The 24,698-nt window shown below is 32.1% G+C and overlaps 1 protein-coding gene across 1 annotated transcript; it reads left to right on the plus strand.

Annotated features, from left to right (window-relative positions):
- The first annotated feature begins 529 nt into the window (after nt 1-529).
- Nucleotides 530-3,747, plus strand: LOC107901868 (CSC1-like protein ERD4). Its single transcript, XM_016828027.2, has 5 exons — nt 530-1,139; nt 1,359-1,510; nt 1,589-1,864; nt 1,951-2,795; nt 2,885-3,747. The coding sequence occupies exons 1-5, from the start codon at nt 869-871 to the stop codon at nt 3,516-3,518; spliced, it is 2,178 nt and encodes a 725-aa protein (XP_016683516.1). The 5' UTR covers nt 530-868; the 3' UTR covers nt 3,519-3,747.
- The last annotated feature ends 20,951 nt before the right edge of the window (nt 3,748-24,698 follow it).

The raw sequence follows: 24,698 nt of genomic DNA on the forward strand, positions 1-24,698 counted from the left end.
TATGAAATAAACCCAAAATTTTATAATTACAAGCATTTTATAAAATTAATATTGTGTTATTCCATTATAAACAATCTTCAAAGAAATTTCTAAATAAGGAAATATATTTTACATAAAATTATTTAAATACTAAAAAAATATATATTTTTTGAAAAATTAATCCATTTTTGGTAAGTTAAATAAGTGAAACAAACAAAGACGAAAGCCGCCTAGTGTCATAAAAGAAAGAAATGGAGCTATATATAATTGGGGCCCCACAATTCCGTGTTTATAGGAGCCACGACTGTCGGTACTGCAGCTATCCAGCCACGTGTTGTTTCAAGTCGGTAAAGAAAGTAGTGTGGGGAGTAGATGTTGCAAGTGACACGTGTCGGAAGTTGGATAAAACATATAACAATTGGGACAATATTTGGAGTGAGGTGGGAATTTGTGAGTCACAGATAGTTGAGTGGCCAATCTTCACTTCATTTCTGATGCGAAAGGACAAAACAAAACAAGGCTTTTAACTTTTCCTTTTCCCCCTTAAACAATTTCCGAATCAGGTAACTACACCAATTCATCTGATTTGATATTGATTGGTAAGATTAGCATTTATAAATAAAAAATTCTCAAAAACCACACTCCTAATCCCAACCTCAGTCAATCAATCATTGTCAAATTACGTTCTTTTGCTATAAATAATTTCTTCTTTCTTTTTTATTTGTCTCATTATAACCATTTTAACGGTTACACTCTACAGTCTACAGTCTGCATCCCTCTTCACATAGAAAGAGTGAAAGAAACAGAGAGAAAGCATAAGATTAACCAAGGAAAGAAGCTGTTTGTATAGGTTTTAGGCAACCAGAGAAAAAAAAAAACAAACACCCAGATGGAATTTAGCTCCTTTTTGACGTCCTTAGGGACTTCATTTATAATATTCATAATTTTGATGCTGCTCTTTACTTGGCTGTCGGCAAAACGAGGGAACGCGGTGGTGTATTATCCAAATCGGATCTTGAAAGGTTTGGAACCATGGGAAGGCGGTTTAAAGACACGAAACCCTTTGGCTTGGATACGAGAAGCCTTATCTTCTACTGAACAAGATATTATAAACTTGTCCGGGATTGACACTGCCGTCTACTTTGTCTTCTTGGGCACTGGTTTCCTTCTCCTCCTTTTTTTTTTGTTTTTTGAGATCTGTTTCTGTTTTTCTCATGAAGTTTAGTTCTCTTTTCTTGTTCTGGTTTTAAATTAAGGTTAGAATTTCTGTCGGTTTGTTGTTTTTTTGAGGTGATTTTCATACTGTGATTTGCTTCTATATTTGGATTTTTCCTTTTTTTGAGTTTTTAAACTATATTTTAATGATTTGAATATGGCAGTACTGGGAATATTGGTTTTGTCTGGCGTGGTACTGCTTCTAGTTCTTCTACCCACTGCTTCAACTGATGATGAAGTAAAGAAAAACGCAAAGAGCACTACTAGCAAGGGGACTTTCAATGACCTAGACAAGTTGTCAATGGCGAATATTGAAGTAAGCTATAACATTCTCATCACCTGGAAATAACCCCCCTTTTCGTATTACTGATAAGCTTCATTTCGATCCATACAGGAGAGGAGTCCAAGGTTGTGGGCATTTCTGATAGCTGTATACTGGGTCTCTCTTGTCACCTATGTCCTTTCGTGGAAGGCTTATAAACGTGTTTCTGCACTAAGAGCTACTGCTTTAATGTCTCCTGAAGTGAAACCTGAGCAATTTGCTGTTCTTGTTAGAGACTTGCCTGATGTCACTCCAGGTCAAACTAGAAAGGAGCAGGTCGATTCGTATTTTAAATCTATCTATCCTGATACATTCTACAGATCACTGGTGGTAACCAACAACAAAAAGGTAATTTAGAAAGTTTCACTGATTGATGGTATATTTTGATCACATATATATGTTTATTGGTTCTATATGTCATCTTGCCTTGTTAGGTTGACAAAATCTGGGCAGAATTGGAAGGATACAGAAAGAAGCTTGCACGAACTGAAGCAATATACGAAGAGTCGATAAGGAAAGGCAACTCGGAAGGGAAGAGACCGACCAACAAAACCGGCTTCCTTGGTCTCTGTGGTAAACAGGTAGACAGCATTGAGTACTACAATGAAAAGATAAAAAAAATGACACAAAAATTGGAAGCTGAACAAAAGGTGACCCTCCGAGAAAAGCAGCTCGGAGCTGCTTTAGTTTTCTTTACCGACAGGGTAACTGCAGCCTTGGCTGCTCAAAGCCTGCATGCTCAAATGGTAGATAAATGGACAGTAACAGACGCTCCCGAACCTCGTCAACTTATATGGACCAATCTGACTATCAAGTTTTTCGTAAGGATAGTTCGACAATACATGGTTTACGTCCTCGTGTTTCTGACTATAGTTTTTTATATGATTCCGATTGGTTTTATCTCTGCAATCACAACCCTTGAGAATCTGAGAAAACTTTTGCCATTCTTGAAGCCAATTGTTGATCAGGTTCAAATAAAGACAGTACTAGAGGCATATCTTCCTCAGCTTGCACTCATTATATTCTTGGCATTACTACCCATGTTTCTTTTGTTTCTATCCAAGATAGAGGGAATTCCATCAGGGAGCCATGTAATAAGGGCTGCATCAGGGAAGTATTTTTATTTTAGTGTGTTGAATGTGTTCATTGGGGTTACTATTGGTGGAACTTTGTTTGATACATTGAAGAGTGTTGAGGAAGAGCCTAACTCCCTTGTTCCTTTGCTGGCAAAAAGTCTTCCAGGCAATGCAACTTTCTTCATCACATTTGTGGCTCTAAAGTAAGCATAATTGGCTTCGTTGGAGTTATAGTCTATCTTCTATTATTGCTTTTATGATTCCATTTTATCATTAACATTTTGGTTTGTAGGTTCTTCGTCGGTTACGGGCTTGAGCTTTCCCGAATAGTTCCTCTAATCATATATCATCTGAGAAGGAAATATCTTTGCAAGAGTGAAGCAGAGATAAGAGAAGCTTGGTTTCCTGGAGATATTAGCTATGCCACTAGAGTTCCTAGTGACATGCTTATCATCACCATTGTTCTGTGCTACTCAGTTATAGCTCCTGTGATCATCCCATTCGGAGTACTTTACTTCGCCTTGGGTTGGCTTGTTCTCCGGAATCAGGCACTCAAAGTCTATGTTCCATCTTATGAGAGCTATGGAAGAATGTGGCCACACATGCATACACGAATAATGGGTGCCCTGCTGTTATACCAAGTTACTATGTTGGGTTACTTTGGGGTGATTCAGTTCTACTATACTCCCATCCTGATTCCGGCACCGATATTGTCTCTGCTCTTCTACTATGTCTGTAGAAGGAAATTCTATAACGCATTTTGTCACACGGCTCTTGAAGTTGCTAGCCAAGAGCTGAAGGAAACTCCGAACATGGAACTGATATTCAGATCGTATATCCCGCCGAGCTTGATTCCTGAGAAGCAAGAAGATGAGCAGTTTGAAGGTGCTTTATCTCGTGTTTCAAGAACAGGAACATTTGTTTGAAGTACATCTTTTGTGTATTTCCACCACTCAGATGCCGTTCTGTAACTTGGATTGTCTGTTTATAATGTGCTATATAGGTTGTTTGTTTGTAACATAGTCCTTTCTCCTCTGGATCCTTAGCTCGAGTTTGTTTAATCGTCATCTCGTTCAGCTTGGATACACTTCAATAACTTGTCTATTATTTTTCAAGCTTTCTTGATTGCTTCATTAAAGGAGGCCTTCTTGTTTCCATTCCTGATTTCGCTAAATTTTAATGGTCAAATCACTCACAAGAAATTGTTGATAAACATAAATAAATGGTTTTATATTAATTAATATTCTATACATTTAAAAATATGGAAACCATTGATGGAGGACCTTGTTAATGATAAGTTTAAAGATTTTTTGAATTAGTCAGTGTAATTTAATTTCTTGAGTTTTGTTTTCTCAATCAAAAAAATAAATGGCAACCAATAAATTGGCTCATAAAAACAATTTCCAATAGCATATATTCCGAAAGAGAAAATTCTAACTAGTGTTGGAGGCAAGTTTTTGAAGTGACCTTTAAGTGTCAGTCAAAAGTGGTTACTTCCATTGATTTTACGGCAGTCCAAAAAGCTTGTTATATTTGGAAAACAAAATTTTTGAGCTTTGAATTATGATGATACTATGGATACACGGAAACTCGACTCTGAAGACCAATTCATTTAAAGTAATTATTCTTGAAGATTGAATTGAATTGAGTTAATCAATTACATCCCTTGGAACATGGAGAATCGATCTAAATATATTGAAGATGTCATTCAAGAGTGAATCTCCATTAGTTCACTTTATATTGGACTTTATTAGTATAATGCTTTTGTTATTTTGTAGCTACTATTTTTAAGAGGTTGGATTGTAATTAATTACTAGTAAGTTAGCAAGTCTCGGAAACTCTTATATGTTGAGAAACTTGTATAGGTTTTGTAAGAGAGCATAGGGAACACTTTATTGTTCATTAAGGAACTTATTTGTGATATTTTGTGATTGCATTTGAAGAGTAACTAGTTTGTGTTTACAGCCTAAATTCTCAAGGGGAAATTTAGAGGTGAGTGTCCTAGTCTTTAGGTACAAAAATGAGGTCTTTATACTTGGCGAGTGATAGAGTGTGATACGCTTATTGTATTGTGGATTGAAGATAGTGAAATTACTCACTAAGAAAAACTCCACAGACATAGGGAAACCGAACTATGTAAACAATCACTTGTGCTTTTTGTTTATTTTGTTTACTTAATTTTTCACAGTGGCAGTCGAAGTGGCCACTACAATCAGGCACCTCCATTTAACAAAAACTGTAAAGGCAACTTACAACTTTAGGTCCCAACATTTGGTATCAGATCTAGATGCTTAACATAATTAGTAGTGATTTCTGGTGTTGTTAGTTGCTAGCAAAGGAATGATCTTCGACTAGTCGACCCTTTATGTTGGAAAGTGGAAACTATCCCTACTGGAAGGTAAGGATGAAGGCTTACATTAAGTCAATTGATGAAAGGGTCAGGCGCTCTGTGCTTACTAGTTGAGAAGCCCCCATGATGGATTCTAAAGCAAGTAGAATTTCAAAATCTGAACTGGAATGGAAAGCTGAAGAAGAATGTATGGCCAGTGCAAATAGTAAAGCCCTGTAAGTCAAATTCTATAGTGTTGATCTATAGGAGTTTAAAGGATCTCTAAGTGCACTATGGCAAAATAAGCTTGGGACATTCTTCAAACTACTCATGAAGGAACCAATACGGTCGAGTAGTCCAAAATGTAGATGCTGACCACCAAATTTAAGGCCTTGAGAATGCAAGACTTAGAAAACATTGGTGAATTTTATGCTAAACTCTTTGACCTATCTAACCAAGCGTTTACTTTCGATAAAGAGTATTCCAACACTAAGCTTGTAAGAAAGGTTCTGAGATCACTTCCTGAAAGGTTTTCAATCAAAGTGGTTGCAATTGAAGAGGCGAAAGACCTAGAATGCTTAAAGATTGATAAGTTAATTGGATCTCTACAAACATTTGAGATGAACATGAGTGAAGTCAAGTGTAGCAATACCAAGTGTGATTGCAATAAAGGAACTTCAAGAATAGATTACTTTGCTTACTCAAAATTTCAACGAAGCCTTTAAGAAACAATTACAAATGTTCAAGAAGTTTGAAGCAACTAAGAATAATCTCAAAACCAAAACAAGGGAATTAAAATAATAAAAAAAGAGGCTGAAAAGGAAAAGAAGAAAGGAATCCAATGCCATGAGTGTCTTGACTATGAACATATTCAATTTAAGTTTGCTAACACTTTAAAGAAGAAAAAGAAGCCTCTTTGCATGACTAGTAGTGATGAAGGCTTCAATAGCAACTTATAATCTAATAAGACCAGGTGAACAATTATGTGGAATTTGCAACTAGTGTGGTTACTACATTAGAAGTGGATACATATGAAGAATTAGATTGAGGATCTAAGGAGGAATTCTTGAAGACATACAAGACCATGTCAGGGAAATAGGAATAGGTTTGTGATGTTAATTCTAAAATAATGTAAGAAAATAAGTAAATAAAAAAGGAAAACTCGAAGGTGGACAAATAGATAGAAGACAAAGAACCCATGCTTGCTAAAAAAATTGAAGAACTTGGTGAATACCCTAAAAGAGATTGGGTGTAAACAAGTTGATGCTAGAAAAGTTTAATACAAGTAGTGACAAGCCAGATGAAAGACCTGCAGCTGGAAGGAGAGGTCTATGCGAATAAGGCATTGCTTTGTGAAAAAAGGTAAGATAGTCATGAAGAGCCCAACAATATTTGTAAAAGCATCAAGTCATGGAGAATATGGAGAGTGTTCCACCAAACCTTTGTTAATCAAGACTGACAAGAAGGTAACAACATGTCACAAAGTTATTTTCCATTACCATGGTACTCTGGGACATATTAGACCATGGTGTTTCAAAATGTTGCATGATCTAAGACGGAAATGCACGGTGCCAATAAAAGTGCCTATTTCACATGATACATTGCTTGTTAAGAAGTAGAAGCTTGTTTGAAAGAAGAAAAAAGCCAAAGTGTATGCTTGTAGCCCATCACTCTTTGAAGGCTTCCTTAGATGATGTGTGGTACTTTGACAGTGGATGGTCTAAATGTTGGAAAAAATCCAGTTTGAAAACGATTTTCTTTCACAGCAAAAAAATAAAATTTTGAAAACTAAGCCAGTTTAGGATATTTACAATAATAAACTTTTTTTTCCGAAATCGCACATGTGTTTTGGGCTAGACAAATCCTAGATGTTCTCAGCTTTTGACCAAGTGGTCTTTTCTGCTATTCTCATACCACGAACTACTTCGAGTGTGGGCCCGAACACTTTAAAATCAAACACTGAACTAGAAAATATTTTATTTGCTTTCAGTGGGAAAGTAAAATTTTCTCTTAAATAGAAACAGGTAGAATTATTATCCTCAGAAAATAGAATTTATTATAGTTAAATTTCTACTACTTTCTGGAAAAATAAAAATATTAAAAACTTATAAGAGGCTTGTGCTTCTCTCTTTTCTGATGCGTGTTTTGAAGCCTACCAGTGACATCTATTTATAATGAGAGCGGGAAGAATCTTGGTTGAACTAGTAGAACCAAAATAAAATTAATTTAATAGAAAAACCCTAGCTACCTAATATTTAGTAGAGAAGGGCAACAGCCCTAAGTAAAAATCCTAGGGTTTCTTGTCCATTTGTTTCATCAAGAGGGAATTGGGTCTCTCCTGTACTAGGTCCAATTATATGTGCTTCTTAGACTTTTAACCCAAAACTTTATAATTTAATCCAACCTAGTACATGTTTTTTCTATTTCGTTAAATAAATATTATTTTACTAAATTAATTTAAATTAATTAATTTCTGTAACACCCCTAACTCGTGTCCATTGCCAGAATAGGGTTACGGAGCATTACCAAAAACTTTTAACTTAAAACATTCGATTAAAATCAATTATAAAACACATCATATTCCATTCAAACACATGCATAACGTCCATTTTTCAAGCCCCCGAGGCCTTAGAAACACTTTATAAATGATTTGAGACTAAATCGAAAACATTTAAAACTTCATGAAAGAAGATGAAAAACTTCACGCTGCAGGGGTAACACGGCCGTGTGACTCACACAGCTGAGACATGCGCTTGTGTCTCAAGCCGTGTAGACATTCGAAATAGGCCATTTTCAAGTCATTTCTTTCACCCAATATCCAGCCACTTACACAACCCAAATGTACCTATATTCATGCTTTCAGAAAAGCTCATTTTTGCAATAATTTCACAACAAGCCCTTGTATTTTTACTATTTCAACAATTTAGTCCCTAATCAAAAAATTCATCAAAAATCAATTAATAAAATACTTTTAAATAACAACTAATATCTCAAATTCATCATTTAATATCTAAAATCTCAAGGTTCATCAATGGCAATATTCAAAATCCTTAACAGTCTCAAAATCAAAGATATGGGCTAGCTGGGCCTAATTGCAACGATATCAAAAATATAAAAATTACTAAAAATGGATAACTTAGGACTAGACCTGTCCATGGGCCGAGCGGCCCGGCCCGGCCCGACGGCCCGCCCGAAATATGGAAGGGTTCGGGTAAAAATATAGGCCCGAAATATGGGCTTGGGCAAAAAAAGAGGCCTATTTAAAAAATGGGCCGGGCTCGGGCTCAACTTTTTTGACCCGGGCCCGGCCCGACCCAGGCCCGAATATAATAAATATATATTTTTTTTTATTTTTTATTTTTTAATTTTTAATTTTTAATTTTTAATTTTTAATTTTAAAATACTTTAAAATTTTTTTTATTTTTTTATTTTTAAAATATTTTTTTTTGTGTTTATTAAAAATCGGGCCGGGCCAGGCCGGGCTCGGGCTTACTCTTTTTTTCTCGGGTCGGGCCTGGGTAAAATTTTAGACCCATATTTCGGGCCGGGCCGAGTCCGGGCCTAAGAGTCAGGCCGAAAATTTTTTTCGGGCCCGACCCATGGATAGGTCTATTAGGGACTTACATGCATAATTTTAACCATGGCCGAACCTAGCTTCATTTTCATGGAGTTTTCTTCTTCCAACTTCAGTGAAGAAGACACTAAAATAATGATAATAGTTTTTCTTTTATTTAATTAAAGTTTAATTATAAAATTACAATTTTGTCCGTTTAAAATTCAACCAATTTTCAAGCTTTTAATTGCCCAAAACTGTCCACTAAATTCTTAAATGGTAATTATACCATTTAAGTCCCTTTTCATTTATTCAATAAACCATTTAATCACTCAAATCAAATAGTGACTAAATTTTACAACTTTTACGATTTACTCCTTTTTAATTAATTAATTATCAAAACGTTAAAATTTTTCAACGAAAATTTGAAACCACCTTAATGACACTCTGTAAGTATTTAAAAAAATATTTATGGCTTGGTTTATAGAAATGAGGTTCCGATACCTCATTTTTTAAAACCACTTAACCTTAGGGACTCACCACTTGAACTTAATAAATCGTTATAAAACATAAATTACCAAATCAAAATCCTTTTTAAAACCATATTTGACTCGTAAATATTAAATAATAATATTTACAAACTTACTCGTCAGATTTGGTGGTCTCGAAACCACTATTTTCGACACCAGTGAAAGACGGGTTGTTACGACTCTCTCCCTTACGAAAATTTCGTCCTCGAAATTTCTCATCTGATACAAGTCATCAAGTCGAGTCTTTCTATCATATTTTTAATGGTAATTCATAGATAAGTCAATCATAATTCATTTCGATTCAGAACTCGTATCAGAACTTGATATTATGTCTGAACTTAACTAAGTAACTATGGTGTTCTCCTGTCATAACTTTATCATTAAAAGTATAACTATCGAGAAATTCCTTAGTGACCGTCTGTCAAAACCTGAATTATCAAACTCTGACTGCTGCTTTTGACATGTTTGCATCTGTAAGTTTCAACTGATATTTATTCCCCTTACATAGAAAACGTCAAGCAATATCATTTTACACAAGTGCGATAGCTTCAACAATCGGGACAACTTTAACCTATAATAAAATTTCCTGATTAGAATTGATCCAATAGATATATTTCTGTATCATGTCTTTTAAAATATGAATTCTTCATTCAGACTGTCTGTCTATTTACGCCTGAATCCACAAACTTTATTTCCGGACCTGAGGATAAACTCAAATACATATAACTCAATTAACTTTTCAAATGAATAACCCGCTCTGATTAAAACAACCGAGTTGATTTTATCTATCAAATAATAACATTTCAGAATAATCTTTTCTTCTTGTTGTCAAGACAACCCAAACATACAATTTATCATAATTCACTCAGAATACCAATCAAAGATTTTTACAAACTGCATTAACTCAAATGAAACATAACATCCCATTTTAACTCATTGACATATATCAAGATTACCTGAGGAATGAAAACCAATATACAAGTTTAAACTCGATCTCCCACTGTCTACACTTTTTTCGATGCCTACCCCTTCACGAAAGCTTGAAAGGGAATATAATAAAGCTATTTCAATTATTAACAGCGAAGCTTTGAACCATACCTGAGCCACAACCATCAGATAGATTAAAACCATAGTGCTATAATAAGACTGACGTTTCAACTGCATAGATAGAAAAATACCTCAACATCAATAGTATACTTACAAATAGAAGAGGAAAACCGAAGATAGTCTCAATAACAACCAATGTAGTAACACAACCTCTATGACCTGAGATCTATATCACCGAGCTCCCATGATCGAACCAAGTTTTATAACCGTAATAAATATAGTTACCTCTGGCCAATGAATATCCTTTACAGATGAACCATGTTTGATAGATAAAATTAGACCATAAGAATGATAAGAAAACCAAGATAATAAAATTCAAGATTTGAAGGTCTATTAAATTTTCGAGAATACAACCTATATTGAATGATAAAGAGATCGATGATTCCTCAAAGAAAATCTAGAAGAAGAATACCGCTCATAGGCACTGGAATCAGTTGTGACAGAGACAACATAATTTGTATATATATAAAGCAGAGAAACAACCAGTAGAAACAGAATAATAGCATCATATGAGTTTTATCGTCGAATTTTCTACCAAACATAATGGAATAGAATGCCAAAGAAAGATCGAGTAATGTCGATCATAAATCAACCAGCCTCACAGTACTTCTGTCTAACATTATGGTTAGCTAGCGTTCTCATATGATAAGAATCACATCTGAAGATGAACAATTGCATATATTTCTGAAGATAAAAGAACAAATAGAATACCCCGAAGAGACCGTCATAAGATATTCGACTATAACTGTTGTATTCAAATATCTTTGCAATTCAAACATTATTTCACTGACTACTACAATCATCAATAATCCCACATTATCCTGTTCCGCTAAAGAAATCAATTCAGAAGAAATTCTGGTTAATTCGTTCTTTAGATACCATACCTGAATAAGTCGATTATTCGTGAATAACTTCTTCTTTAACGACGAGGTTGCGTATCCCGAATGATCTTTAAAAAATCTAATATCTCTTCTAGAACTCTCTTTACTTACTATCCCATTCTTAGCTCTAACCGCATTATTATTCATTTATCCACTGAACTTTTCGATTTCATAGTTGTGGGATTAATCAATATAAATCTTATGAATTCCGTTGTATAAGACTGTACAGGTGAGAGGGTGAAGGCCGTAAAGCCTCTAAATTTAACTTTGACATAAATACACATAACATAATATTCATCATTAGCATACATTATAAAAAAATTTATTCATACCTTTATGAGTCTCAACTCATCATAAGCAACTTTTTAATCAGATACTTGAGTATCGCTTTCAGTATAATCAGAATTAGATCAATTGGAAAGCATATCTGTCTAAAAATGAAACAAATCTCATTAGAGACGGGAGATATCACACTATCAAAAGTTATATAATGACATGTATTTCTAGACTTCACACATGCTACGTTTAGTCCAAGAATCGACTAAACCGTAGCTCTGATACCACTAAACGTAACACCCCTAACCTGTGCCCATTGCCGAAATAGGGTTACAGAGTATTACCAAAAACTTTTAACTTAAAACATTCAATTAAAATAAATTATAAAACACATCATATTCCATTCAAACACATGCATAACGTCTCTTTTTCAATCCCTCGAGGCCTTAGAAACACTTTGGAAATAATTCAAGACTAAATCGGAAACATTTAAAACTTCATGGAAAAAGATGAAAAAATTCACACTGCAAGGGTCACACGGCCATGTGATCAGGCCGTATAGACATTCAAAATAGGTCATTTTCAAGTCATTTCTTTCACCCAAAATCTAGCCACTTACACAACCCAAATGTACCTATATTCATGCATTCAAAAAATCCATTTTTTGCAATAATTTCACAACAAACCCTCGTATTTTTACTATTTCAACAATTTAGCCCCTAATCAAAAAATTCATCAAAAATCACTTAATAAAATACTTTTAAATAACAACTAATATCTCAAATTCATCATTTAACATCTAAAATCAGTTCATCAATAGCAACATTCAAAATCTTTAATAGTTTCAAAATCGAAGATATGGGCTAGCTGGACCTAATTGCAATGATCTCAAAAACATAAAAATTATTAAAAACGGATAACTTAGGGACTTACATGCATAATTTTAACCATGGCTGAACCTAGCTTCATTTCCATGAAGTTTTCTTCTTCAAATTTCAGTGAAGAAGACACTAAAATGATTATAATAGTTTTTCTTTTATTTAATTAAAGCTTAAATTATAAAATTACAATTTTTTCCGTTTAAAATTCAACCAATTTTCAAGCTTTTAATTGCCCAAAATTGTCCACTAAATTATTAAGTGGTCTAATTACTATTTAAGTTCCTTTTCCTTTATTCAATAAACCATTTAATCACTCAAATCAAATAGTGACTAAATTTTACATCTTTTACGATTTAGTCCTTTTTAATTAATTAACTATCGAAACGTTAAAATTTTTCAACGAAACTTTGAAAACACTTTAATGACACTTTATAAGTATTTATAAAAATATTTATGGATTGGTTTATAGAAACGAGGCCTCGATACCTCATTTTCTAAAACCACTTGACCTCAAGGTCTTACCACTTGAACTTAATAAATCATTATAAAACATAAATTACCAAATCAAAAACATTTTTAAAATCTTATTTGACTCGTAAATATTAAATAATAATATTTACGAACTTACTCGTCGGATTTGGTGGTCCCGAAACTACTGTTTCTGGCACCACTGAAAGACGGGCTATTACAATTTCCCAATTAAATAAATTTCTTAACCCAATTCTAATTCTGTTAAAATCATGACAAATTTACCATAAAAGAATCTGTGAGAAAATATATTTAATTTTTCTTTATTCAACATTTTCACAATAACTAGTTAATTAAAATCCATTTTCGAATTTTAATTAATTAATTAATAATTCAAAAAACATAAATTAATTCTCAGGTCATTTCCACACTTAGCGAGAAACCACAATCATTTTTGAATGTAACATATTTCTCTAACTTTATCATTTTTATCCTTTTTTGTTCATTTGATTCAACATGCAATTCATTTCTAGTTTCAATAAGCTAGCGCAATGACCGATTGGACATATGTGATTAGGGCTTATTTGATTAAGGTTCGTACAACTATCTTTTGCGATAGTGTCAGGTATTGAATAGGTACATACCAAGTTCCACAACTGATCTGGAAACACACCCATCGTACTTTGGCAATCGATTGGTCTCTGGGAAAAGAGTGTTCCATCAAATCTTTTGGACCTTTGAGTAATGTAGAGAGGCTTTCCGGCACTGCAAGCCATTGGTCCAAATTGACAGCACCTGGAAGTACGGAAGGTATCAACATCGTTTGTTGTTTGATGTTGCTCAGGATAATAATCAGAGGATTCTACCGATAGCATTTGTGATAACTTTTAGAGAAATGGCAAATGACTGAGATTTCTTCCTAAGCCGATTGTGCCGCCATGTTTGCCCGTAGCCCGACATATGTGTCATATCAGATAGTAGACTAAGAATATTGTCCGGGACTGAGTGTCATGGCAGCCTTTGGGATCGCACCCATCATTGGTACTGCTCACGACATATGTGATCGAACTACCACAAAAAATATCCTTTGGAAACTAAGTGAGACCTAGTCATTAACATGGGTTTGTAGTTCCAACTATTTAATATATACATTACAATGCTTCCACAATTCAAGTGTTTATTCCTTGCATTAACGGATAGACATTTCTCGACAAGTTACGAGCTCGTCCAACGTCAATTCCATGAAATGCTGAACAACCTGAGCACCATCAACGCCTATGGTGCGGCGTACTTAGCAAATATACCATTCTAACAGTGGACGTCGTACAATAGGAGCCTATGATACGAGAAGATGACGTCAAACTTAGCTGAGTGCATCAATTCTATACTGAAGGGGACACGTCATTTTCCAATGACCTCAGTTGTCAAGGAAACATACTTCTGCTTGGCCCCACTATTTTCGAAGAGGGCAACAATGTATGATGGACAGATAGCGAGCAATGGTACATGGTGCGATGATATAATCAAAGAGATCTGACAGAACACAATAAGGGCAAAAACTATGTATGTAGTGTGCCACTCCCATCGAAACCTCGATTTTCATGGAGCACGTTAGGCCCAACCAAGACATGTTGGCGACATCCTATCATGTGAACCTAACAGCAAGGACTTGCGATTATGGGATATTCCAAGCATTTTGGTTTACATGCATAAATATGATTGTCACATGTGGGAACATACGAATTGAGTACACACCTTACATCAACAACGTCTACTGACTAGAACGAATTCATAGTGTGTGGAGTCCTAAATTCCAACATATGAAACAACAGGCAGATAAACATAAGAGCGAGAAAGAGTTTAAAGAAGAGGATCTAGTCTACTTGAGGTTGCAACCTTATAAGAAACATTCTGTCAAAAGTTTGTTGAACCAGAAGTTGTCTCCTAGATACTTTGGACCGTTTTCGATAGCAGTTAGAGTAGGGAAAGTTGCTTATAGATTACAGTTGCCTCTTGGATCCCGAGTACACTCTATATTTCATGTTTCTCATCTTAAGAAACATGTAGGGTCAGTCCCAACCAAAGAGCCAGTTCCTGTGTTAGATCGAAGGATAGTTAAGAAAGGGAATAGTCTATTTACTTAAATTTTAGTGGAATGGGCTAATTCATTCCCTAAAGATGCCACATGGGAGTCTTTGTAATAGATCAAGAGCCAGTTTCCTCAATTTGATCCTTAAGGACAAAGATTCTTTTCGAGGGAAGAGTAGTTGTTATGGAATGAAAAATAGAAGTATCAAAACGACACATTTTGGATAAGCTAAATGGGGAGTTTCAGTTTCAATCAAAACAAGGAGTTTCAGTTAAAATAAAGTGATGCATTTAGCATAGTCCTGTAACTGCCTTTCTGTTATCGAGTTTTTGCTGCAGTTTGTTTTGTTTCCTTTTATTGTTTTGGCTATAAGTGGGAGAGGGGAATCAATACAATACACAAGATTTTTCTTTTCTTTGATTTTTCTTCTTCTCGTCTAAATTTTTGGGGTTTCTGGTTAGTCCTTATCAGTGTGTTAGGACTTTGAGACGTTGTAGTAATTTCTCAAGTGATTCCATTATTGTGCATTGGATAAATTTGCCAGTGCTTCAACCATCGTTTGGTAACTTCATATCTGGAGACCAAATGGTCCGTTTCCACCTGAGTTGCATGTAGGTGTATTTGAAGATCAAAAGACTTTACAAAGCCATGTGTGTCTCATCTCATGTCTTGTCTTTTAAGGTTAGTAAGTTGGATTAAATATTAATGTATAAGGTAATAATCTCTTTTGTTCAATTGTTGATTATGCAATCAAGCCCATATGAGAACACTTAAGGATGGGTTTTTCCAATTGTCAGGTGCTGAACCTGGCTCATTGAATGGAGCAAGGAATACAAGCTCGCTCGCAAGGGAAGTACACAGTGTCTGTATTATGTGATAGGCTGTCTTATAGGACAAGTTGAAGATTATTTTTATTAATGAGCTACTCATGTGAAGAGTCTTTGATTTTTCAACATCGCCATTTGCCTACCAAAATATTTATGATTTGACCAAATGGAGAAGAAAATACAGTTGGATATTTAGAGCTCATAAAATTGTAGTGGTTTAAACATAATTTTCTTAAAGAATATTTTACTTTATCATTGTTTGTATGAAAATTTTCGTTTTAATTAATTATATTGTTGGTTATACATCAAATTTTCTTTATGAAATCCGAACCAATTATTACTACTAATTAAACACTTACTTTATATCATGAGATAAATAAAATATCAAATAGATACATTTGAAAGTGTTATCCCAAATTTAAATTTTGATTTATCAATAAATAAATTTGGATTTCAATTTTTATATGCATTTAACTCCTTTTTTTTATTTATATGTATTTTTATATATAAAATTAACATGCTTAAAAAACATCTCGAGTTTATATATTTAAAAAATTAGAAGCTTTACGGATCTAACGATTAAGTAAAAAATAATAAAGTAGTTTAAATCTTAACTATTCCTTTCAATAGCAAAGCCCTTGCGATAATTAATATGGTATAGTAAAAAAAATAATTAATTAATTATATAAATAAATATGACACTTATCACACTTTTAATCCACTTGTAAAGTTTAAAATCTTTTATTAACGATATCTCAAATAATTACCCTAATTTAATAAAAAAAAATTCAACAATCATCGAAGCTTTGAATTATTATTTTTTAAATACATATAATTACCGATATACACTAAGATGGAATCTCTAATTTGATTTTCTATAGCTTTGGGGGTTCAACCACTTAGATTGCAGTTTTTTTAGCCATTAGAGCTGTTTCAGAATGTGAAAAGATAATTAAAAAAAGTGTGCATAAATTGTAATTTATTAAAATTTAGTAAATGGAACAATGAGTGAGTGCTCTCACCAAATAACCCATTCTTCCATTTTAAAGGGCTTGACTATAGTGGGACCATATTTTTTGTTTACACTGATCCAATAATTGCATTGTTGAATCCCCCTACAATGGATTCAATAATTGTCTTGGCTATTGTAGAGTAGGGTTTGCTGATCATAATTGGTGATTAGTATGTGAAAGAGAAGATAAGATGTGGCAAGTGGAGAGGGAGAGAAGATTTGGTTAACTTCTATAGGGGCAATTTCCAAAGCAAAAAGGGCTACTATTACTATTTAGATAGGCAAATATAATGGAAAATGACGCATCATAGTATGAGAAGCAAAAAAAAAAAAGGCAAAATTTCACTGTGTAGATAAATCCCATTAAAAAGAGAAAAAGTAAAAGTGGTAATGATAATATTTGAGAGGTATATTCCTACCCTAAATTAGCCCATCTATTTCTAATTTATATTATCTTATGATAATATGAATTCATAGACTTATATATATATTTATAATAAAAGTAATGTAATCCGAATTTAACCCGATTAATCTTCCTATATAATAAAATTTCAAAAATTTTCTATAAAAAGGACCATTCTAAACACGACTGGATTATATTTTTCCTCTCTACTTCTTCACCAGAACACCAATCATCTCTTTCTCTACTTCTGTTGACACTATGTATCAACAAGACTCAAATCTTTTAAAGTATCTATATCAACAAAAGAAATAGAATGAAGATAATAAAACAATTTGTACTAAGGAGTTAAACAATTAACTAAGAAAAAATTTTGCTATTATCAAAACAAATAATAAATAAAAAAAACTCAGAGAATTGATGATTTCATTTATTTGAGAGAGAAGTGTGCTACTTTTGGGGAGCAAACATGGCTCGCCTCCTAATTTTCACTAACTATTACTATCCAAGAAAAATTCTTTTACTCTTATCCTATTTTTTCTCCTCCACCGGTGGAGGAGAAAAGGTGATGCGACGTCCACTAGTGGAGGAGAAAAGGAGGAGAGAGACGACAAAGGAGAAAAAAAGAAAGGAGAGAAAAAGAAAAAAAATGAAAAGAAAGAAAACAACAATATCAGTTTAGTCCTTTGAAAAAAATAATAATATCTTCTAGATAATTCAGATAAATCTTTTAATTATTCAAATTAATCATTTTTTTCTTTGAGTCAGACTAAAATCTGACAGTTGACTAGAGGACAGTTATAGACGGCACAAATGGAGCAAAAATACTAAAATTTAATATTTTGCAAGGAAAGGAATCAAACTCAGGTTTTTAAGCTAGCTACACTCTCTCCTTACTTTCTTTTAACCATTTAACCCGTAACTTATTCTTGAAATAATTTTTACAAACTTTTAACTAAGAGTCACAGCATGACAACTCTTGGTCCACTAACCCAATTTCTTCTAACCCCATTTTTAGGATGTGATGGTAGAAGTCATATACCTAACACACTAGCTTTCGGTTCCTTATTTATTTTAACTCAGACTTTTACTTACATCAAAGTATACGAGTCACGCATACATAGTCCATCATCCACTCAGAATTAAGATATGTCACATTATAAATGTTACAAGTGAATAAATCCATAAACAAATCTAGAATCTATTCTAGTTGGGTCCTATTTGATCTAATGTGAGTCCAATTAGTCTCATCTTTGTCTTTGTCTTCTACGAATCACCCGTTCTAATGCTCAAGACAAAATATCTCTTCAGTTAGACTTGATAGACGACATATTAATTTTTCAATCGGTTTGCTCATTTTCAATTAGATTAAGGACATGTTTAGGTTTATCTACTAATACAAGTTGTCTTTCTATATTACGATCCGACCACGTAATACCCCTTAGTATTAGTTAAACGTTATATAACTAGTGAGCCAATATTTACTTTAATTTTACTTTGTGTGCAAAAAAATCAAGAATAATATACAAAGGGTATTAATGTAATTAATTGATATTATTATTAAACCAATTTGTTTAAAAAATACAAGTATACGTAGATGAAAATACTACACTAAGTACACTAAATCTCAACAAATAGGGGAGGCATGTCTCTAGACATTGCTTCACTATCTTGAGACGTAGCCTTGCATTTTGTTATTTTGACCCATGATTCGTAATTTGGCTTCATGTTTGTCCATCTTTGACCCCAATTTATTGTATGTGGGCCCTTTTAAGTTCATTTGGATTCATTTATCACTTGTAACATCTTTCAATTGTATTTTTCACACTTGATGATTTTGGCTTCGATGATAGTTGTAATGTTTGTTTTGAGTTGATTTGGCAGCGAATATGTCATCTTACATCCAATCAACTTTCGTGTTTGGTGTAGGGTGTTATACATGTAGTTTTATTTATTTGATTTATTTTCCTCTATTTTAATTGAAAATGAAATTTTAATTAATTAAGATTTATATTAAAGTATTATAAAATTAAATTATATTTGACTTCAAGTAAAATTAAGTATTTTAAACTTATATTTAATTCAACTATATATCATTCTTTAAATGAATTTATGATATTATTTTTATTCAAAATTACTTAATTACAGAAGGTTTAATGGAAATGAAATTGATTAAAATATAAAACTAAAGAAAAAAATGAGTTTATCTCAAAGTTAATATATATAAATGAATTAAAATTAAGTTTAAAATATTTAATATGTATTTGCATAAAAAATATTAAAAAAATTAAATGAGAGGAAAAATATAAATTTATTATATTTATGATAGTTTTTAAAAATAAACTTAAATAATTTATTTGAAAATTAATATATGGTTATATTATAATTTATAATTTGACTTAATAATAATTAAAATAATTTAAAACTAATTAGATTTTATTATTTTTAATGTAAAATTATTGAATAAAAAATAATAAAAATAATTAATAATTAATAAAGAATATTTTTATATAAAAACCAAAAAATAAATAAATCATGAAGTGCCATTAGAGTACTAAAAAAAACAACACATAGAAAATAGAAATATTTAAAAAAGAAATTCCTAGATTTATTTTCTTGTATATATGAAAGAGAATAATTAATTAGTAAAGTAGACGAGATAGAAAATTATTTAACAATTAGATTACTTTGAACAATAGAGGATTCAAGTTTACCGTATCTATCTATATTTTATATAAAATTAATCCCTAAGGAACTATTTAGAAGTAAAATATTGACTATAAAAGAAATAAATAGGGCCAAAGTTATCTTTTTATTTTTTTATTGGCTTAACGTTTACATGTTTTGTTACCGTAGTTGTATTTTTTAGCCTTTTATGGCTATCAACCTTTATTCTTCATTTTTTTCAAATTGTTTTTTTAACAGATTTGATGAAAATATCGTTAAAAATGTTAACAAGATGATGTGGAATATGTTTAATGAGATGTAATCTATTACTTAGGTAACCCAATAAGATAATTGCATGTGAAAAATAATGAAATAAATAAAATCTTACATGAAATTAAAAATATAACTCTTAAATTAAAGAAAATAACTCAATAAAATAAATACATGTGAAAAATAAAATGAATGCACACATTCAATATTTTCGGTTTGATTTATTCATTATTTTTTTGAAACCTCTCAGTAAACAAATGTATGCATTCATTTTGAAACATTGTTCTAGATAATTACGTTTATTTTCTTCAAATTAAGAGTTATTTTTTTAATTTCGTGTATAATTTATTTATTTTATTATTTTATTGGGTTACCTAAGTAATAGATTACATCTCATTAAAAATATTCCACATCTTCCCGTTAAATTTTTTAATGGCATTTTCATTAAATCTGTTAAAAGAAGCAATTTGAAAAAAAAAAAGGTTGACGGCAAAAAAAGCTCAAAAATATAATTAAGACTAATTTGACAAAATATGTAAGCGTTAGTGACTAAATTTATCATCAAGTCTTTTTTATTCAATATATCCAATTAAATATTCCTAAGTATCTACAATATTAATTTTATCTTAGGTTTTAATGGACAAATTTAACATTATTGTATTAGAACAATAATAATAATTAATAAATTTATTTTAAGTCAAAATTATGTTTTTATTATCTATTATATCGAATTAACATTCAATTTATTATTATTTTTAAATTTTAAACTTAAAAATTTAGAATTATTTATATCTATATTTATAAAATATATTTCCAACTCTTAAAAAAGAAATATGGAATAAATAGGATCAAGATTGACCTTTTACTTTTAATTATATTTTAAAATAATATTAAATCACCAAATAAAATGCAATATTTTTACTTAATATCATTAATGCCTCAATAACTCTCCATTACATGAATGCAATTGAATCAATTTAAATATTATTTTTATATCAATATTTTCTTAGAATAAATAGAGCTTTAGCCCCCCCCAAAAAATATAATATTTTAGAATATGTGGATAGTCTTATTTTGATATCTAAACGCACCCATACATATTCTAATATATTCATTGTACTATTTTATTTTTAAAAAAATTTGGGTTTGGTGGTTTTTAATTACAAGTAAATTTATTAATGTGGAATTACATGTTTACCTAAGTATTTATATAATATTAAATTACTTTGTAATAATGCTATGGAATTAGTTTTTGATTGAAATAATAAATTGTAAATTAATCAATGAATATAAAAAAATGCAGGTGGTATTCCTAGCATATAAATTTTAAAATATTTTCACATGTGTTACACATATTCTTTCCACAGAGATATTTGGCAGGGTTACATTTATCCATTGAAGTGAAAGATTACATGACCAACCTACCTTCTTCATAGCATAAATCATATTTTTCATATTAACATATCAATAAGACTTTATCTTCATACAAGTCCATCTATAAAATTAAGTCCTCAAAGTAGCTTAATTTACTAAATAAGCCCAAATAATCATGATTTAAATCTTGTTGATGTATTCTCTACCCTCTCATTTCTAACTTAACTCAATACAATATATATATTAATTTATTAAATAATTTTATATACCATCTAATTTAATAAACAAATTTCTATGTTAGGATCGTCCCGATTAAGTAACGAACAAGTAAAAATAGTAGAAGAAATTGAGAAGTTGAATACACAAATTTAACGTGGAAAAACCCCTCCAAAGAGGATAAAAAATCACGGGCAAAGATAATTTTACTATAATGGCAAAAAAACGAAGAGTACAAAAGATGGAGATAAAAAACTAAACCCCGAAAACCCGAAAATAAAGAACTCTCAAAAAGTAAACACAAAATTCTCTAAATGTGTTATGAGTTCTAATCTAATGGGTGTGTTTTTCTAACATTGTAAAAGAGCCTATTTATAGGCTAAATTAGTAAGTCAAATAAACTATGCTAATAAATGCTAAATATATTATACTAATAAATACTAAATCTTCTAGAAAGAAAATATATTTTTATTTAACTTGACTTGCAAGCAATCTCTTAGAATTTGGGTCACACAACTCTAACAATCTCCATATTGACACGAATTCTTTCAACACCATCTTTGCCAAAACCCGCCACGGGCCTATCTTGAACTATGCAAGGAATTAACTGGGTCGAATCTATGCTTAGAAGCTAGAAGACTTCTAGCCTTTGACTTGTGCATTGCCAAACCAAAACTAACTCGGGTCTGATTTCACGAACACAGTGCCCTAACTTTTCAAAACCTGCGTCCAAAAGAGAACCTCTCTTCAACGAAACGGTCATACCTTTTTCCCTCATACGACCAAGTTGCCTCCACTCCAAACGAGTTGACTTTGACTACGTAACGGACGATAGGGGTGTTCAGTCGGTTAACCGACCAGAAATTTGTAAAATCGAATTAACCGACCTCCCAAATTTTTTAACCGTTAACCGAACCGAATTTTTTTTAAAATAATTAACCGAACCGAAATTTTTTTCGGTTAATAAGGTCGGTTAACCGAATTAACCGAAAAATATGTTTTGTTCATTTTTGGTTAAAAATTACCCGAATTACCCGAATCACCCGAAAATTACCCAAATTACCCGAATTACCCGAATTAAATCACTACATAATTAAAAGCATTACATAAATCTTTAAATTGCTACATAATTAAAAATATTACATAAGTCTTGAATTAACACATAATTGACATGTAAGTTTCTAACATTCTCCATTTATATCCATGTCATCTCTCCAAAATATCTCCATTTTCATTAAACCTAAAAAAAAAACATGAGCAAAAATTTAGCATATAATAGAAATATACTCGTTTAAAAAAATCAAATAATATAAACAAACGAATAAATTATAAATTAACAAGAATAAGATAGTAGTAAGCATACCCTTCAACTCGCGAAAGCTCATGAATCTAGGGTAGGCTCTAATGCATTCCAAGAAATGTCTAAACATTGAATCAATTAAATAAGTAAGAGTGATATGGTAAAAAAATTGAAACTATTAAAATAAAACAATAAACATACCATTTTCAATCTTGTCAAGCTCTTGGATTTGTTCTTCAATCTTTTTTATATCTTCTTGTGATGATGATCTTCGAATCCAATCTTGAGTACACACAAGAGCTTGTACAATTTTAGGAGTTAAAGAACTCCTATATTGATCAAGCACACGTCCCCCGGTGCTAAATGCAGACTCTGAAGCAACCGTAGAAACCGGTATAGCTAGCACATCTCTGGCAATTTTTGAAAGAGTGGGAAATCTAGGGCTGTTCACTTTCCACCACAATAAAATATCAAAATCTTCAACAAATTCTTCATTAGCCTCAGCTAGATATTTATCCAACTCAGATGTTTTATCCTCACCACAAATTTCCAACTCACGCTTTTTATACAAAGCTTGCATTCGCCTTTTCATTTTTTGTTGTGGCTCACCAATAGAAACATGTGTTGACACACTCAAACTCGATTGGCTACAAGTACTATGAAGTGGAGGCTTATACTCATCAAACAATTCATACAAAGATTCCTTCAACTTTTGCATCATCTCACAAGCTTTTTCAGAACTAGACATTTCACTAAGTGCAAATTCAAGATACTTTAGTTTCTGTCTAGGATCTAAAACACAAGCAACAAACATAAGCAAATTCATCTTATCAATATCACCCCAATACTTATCATACTTCTCTTTCATCTTGATGGCCATAACATTGAAATCAATATTACTATTTAACTGAGCATCTCGTAAAAGAATATCAATTTCAGAAAGCTCATCAAAAAAATTATTGGACGTGACATATGAAGTGCCAGATATACGCAAAGTGACTTCATAAAAGTGTTCCAAGAAATCCCTCAATTTTCTAACATTATCCCAATCATCCACACTAGGCCAACCCTCTCCCCTTTCTAGTTCAGCCCTAAAGTTTGTATCTTGCTCCTCAAATCTCTCAAAAGCTCTCTCAAAGTTTTGAGCAGTGTCTAACATTAAGTAGGTCGAGTTCCACCTAGTACAAACATCAAGACACAACATCTTCTTGCACTCTATCTTTTCCACCAGAACACACTCCTTAAACTTTTGTAATCTAGCTGGAGATTGTCTCACATATCTAACAGCCCCCCTAACACGTTCAACAGATTTATTCATTTCCTTTAAGCCTTCAACAACAATCAAATTCACAATGTGTGCCATGCATCTCATATGAAGATATTTACCATTTTGAACTAAACTCCCTCGAGGGTTAAATTTCTTTCTCAAATAACCAATAGCAACATCATTTGAACTTGCATTATCAACAGTAACAGTAAACAACTTATCAATCCCCCAATTCAACAAGCATTTCTCAATCACCATCCCAATGGACTCACCCTTATGACTAGAAATTGGACAAAAGTTTAAAATCTTTTTATTCAATTTCTAATCGTTATCAATAAAGTGAGCAGTGATACACAAATAATTAACTCTTTGCAAAGATGTCCATGTGTCAGTAGTTAAGCAAACTCTAGAACAAGAACTTCTCAAAAGTTGTTTTATCTTGACCCTTTCATCTAGATACAATTGATAAACATCCCTAGTCATAGTAGTTCGTGAAGGAATATGAAACCTAGGACATGCCACAAACATAAATTTCTTAAAACCTTCACTTTCAACAAACTTGAAAGGTAATTCATCAATCAGAATCATTTGTGCTAATCCTTTCCTACATGCTTCTTGATCAAATCTCCAAGTTGAAAGATTCCCTTCCCCCCCTTCAA

This window comes from Gossypium hirsutum, chromosome D06, assembly GCF_007990345.1.
Source record: "Gossypium hirsutum isolate 1008001.06 chromosome D06, Gossypium_hirsutum_v2.1, whole genome shotgun sequence".
Classification (NCBI taxonomy): Eukaryota; Viridiplantae; Streptophyta; class Magnoliopsida; order Malvales; family Malvaceae; genus Gossypium; species Gossypium hirsutum.

Bases quoted from the DNA above. Each gene is read 5' to 3' on its own strand.
- LOC107901868 (XM_016828027.2), top strand. From the start codon at position 869: ATGGAATTTAGCTCCTTTTTGACGTCCTTAGGGACTTCATTTATAATA. The intron at 1,140-1,358 runs GTTTCCTTCTCC...TGAATATGGCAG, and splicing joins CTTTGTCTTCTTGGGCACTG to TACTGGGAATATTGGTTTTG. The intron at 1,865-1,950 runs GTAATTTAGAAA...TTGCCTTGTTAG, and splicing joins TGGTAACCAACAACAAAAAG to GTTGACAAAATCTGGGCAGA.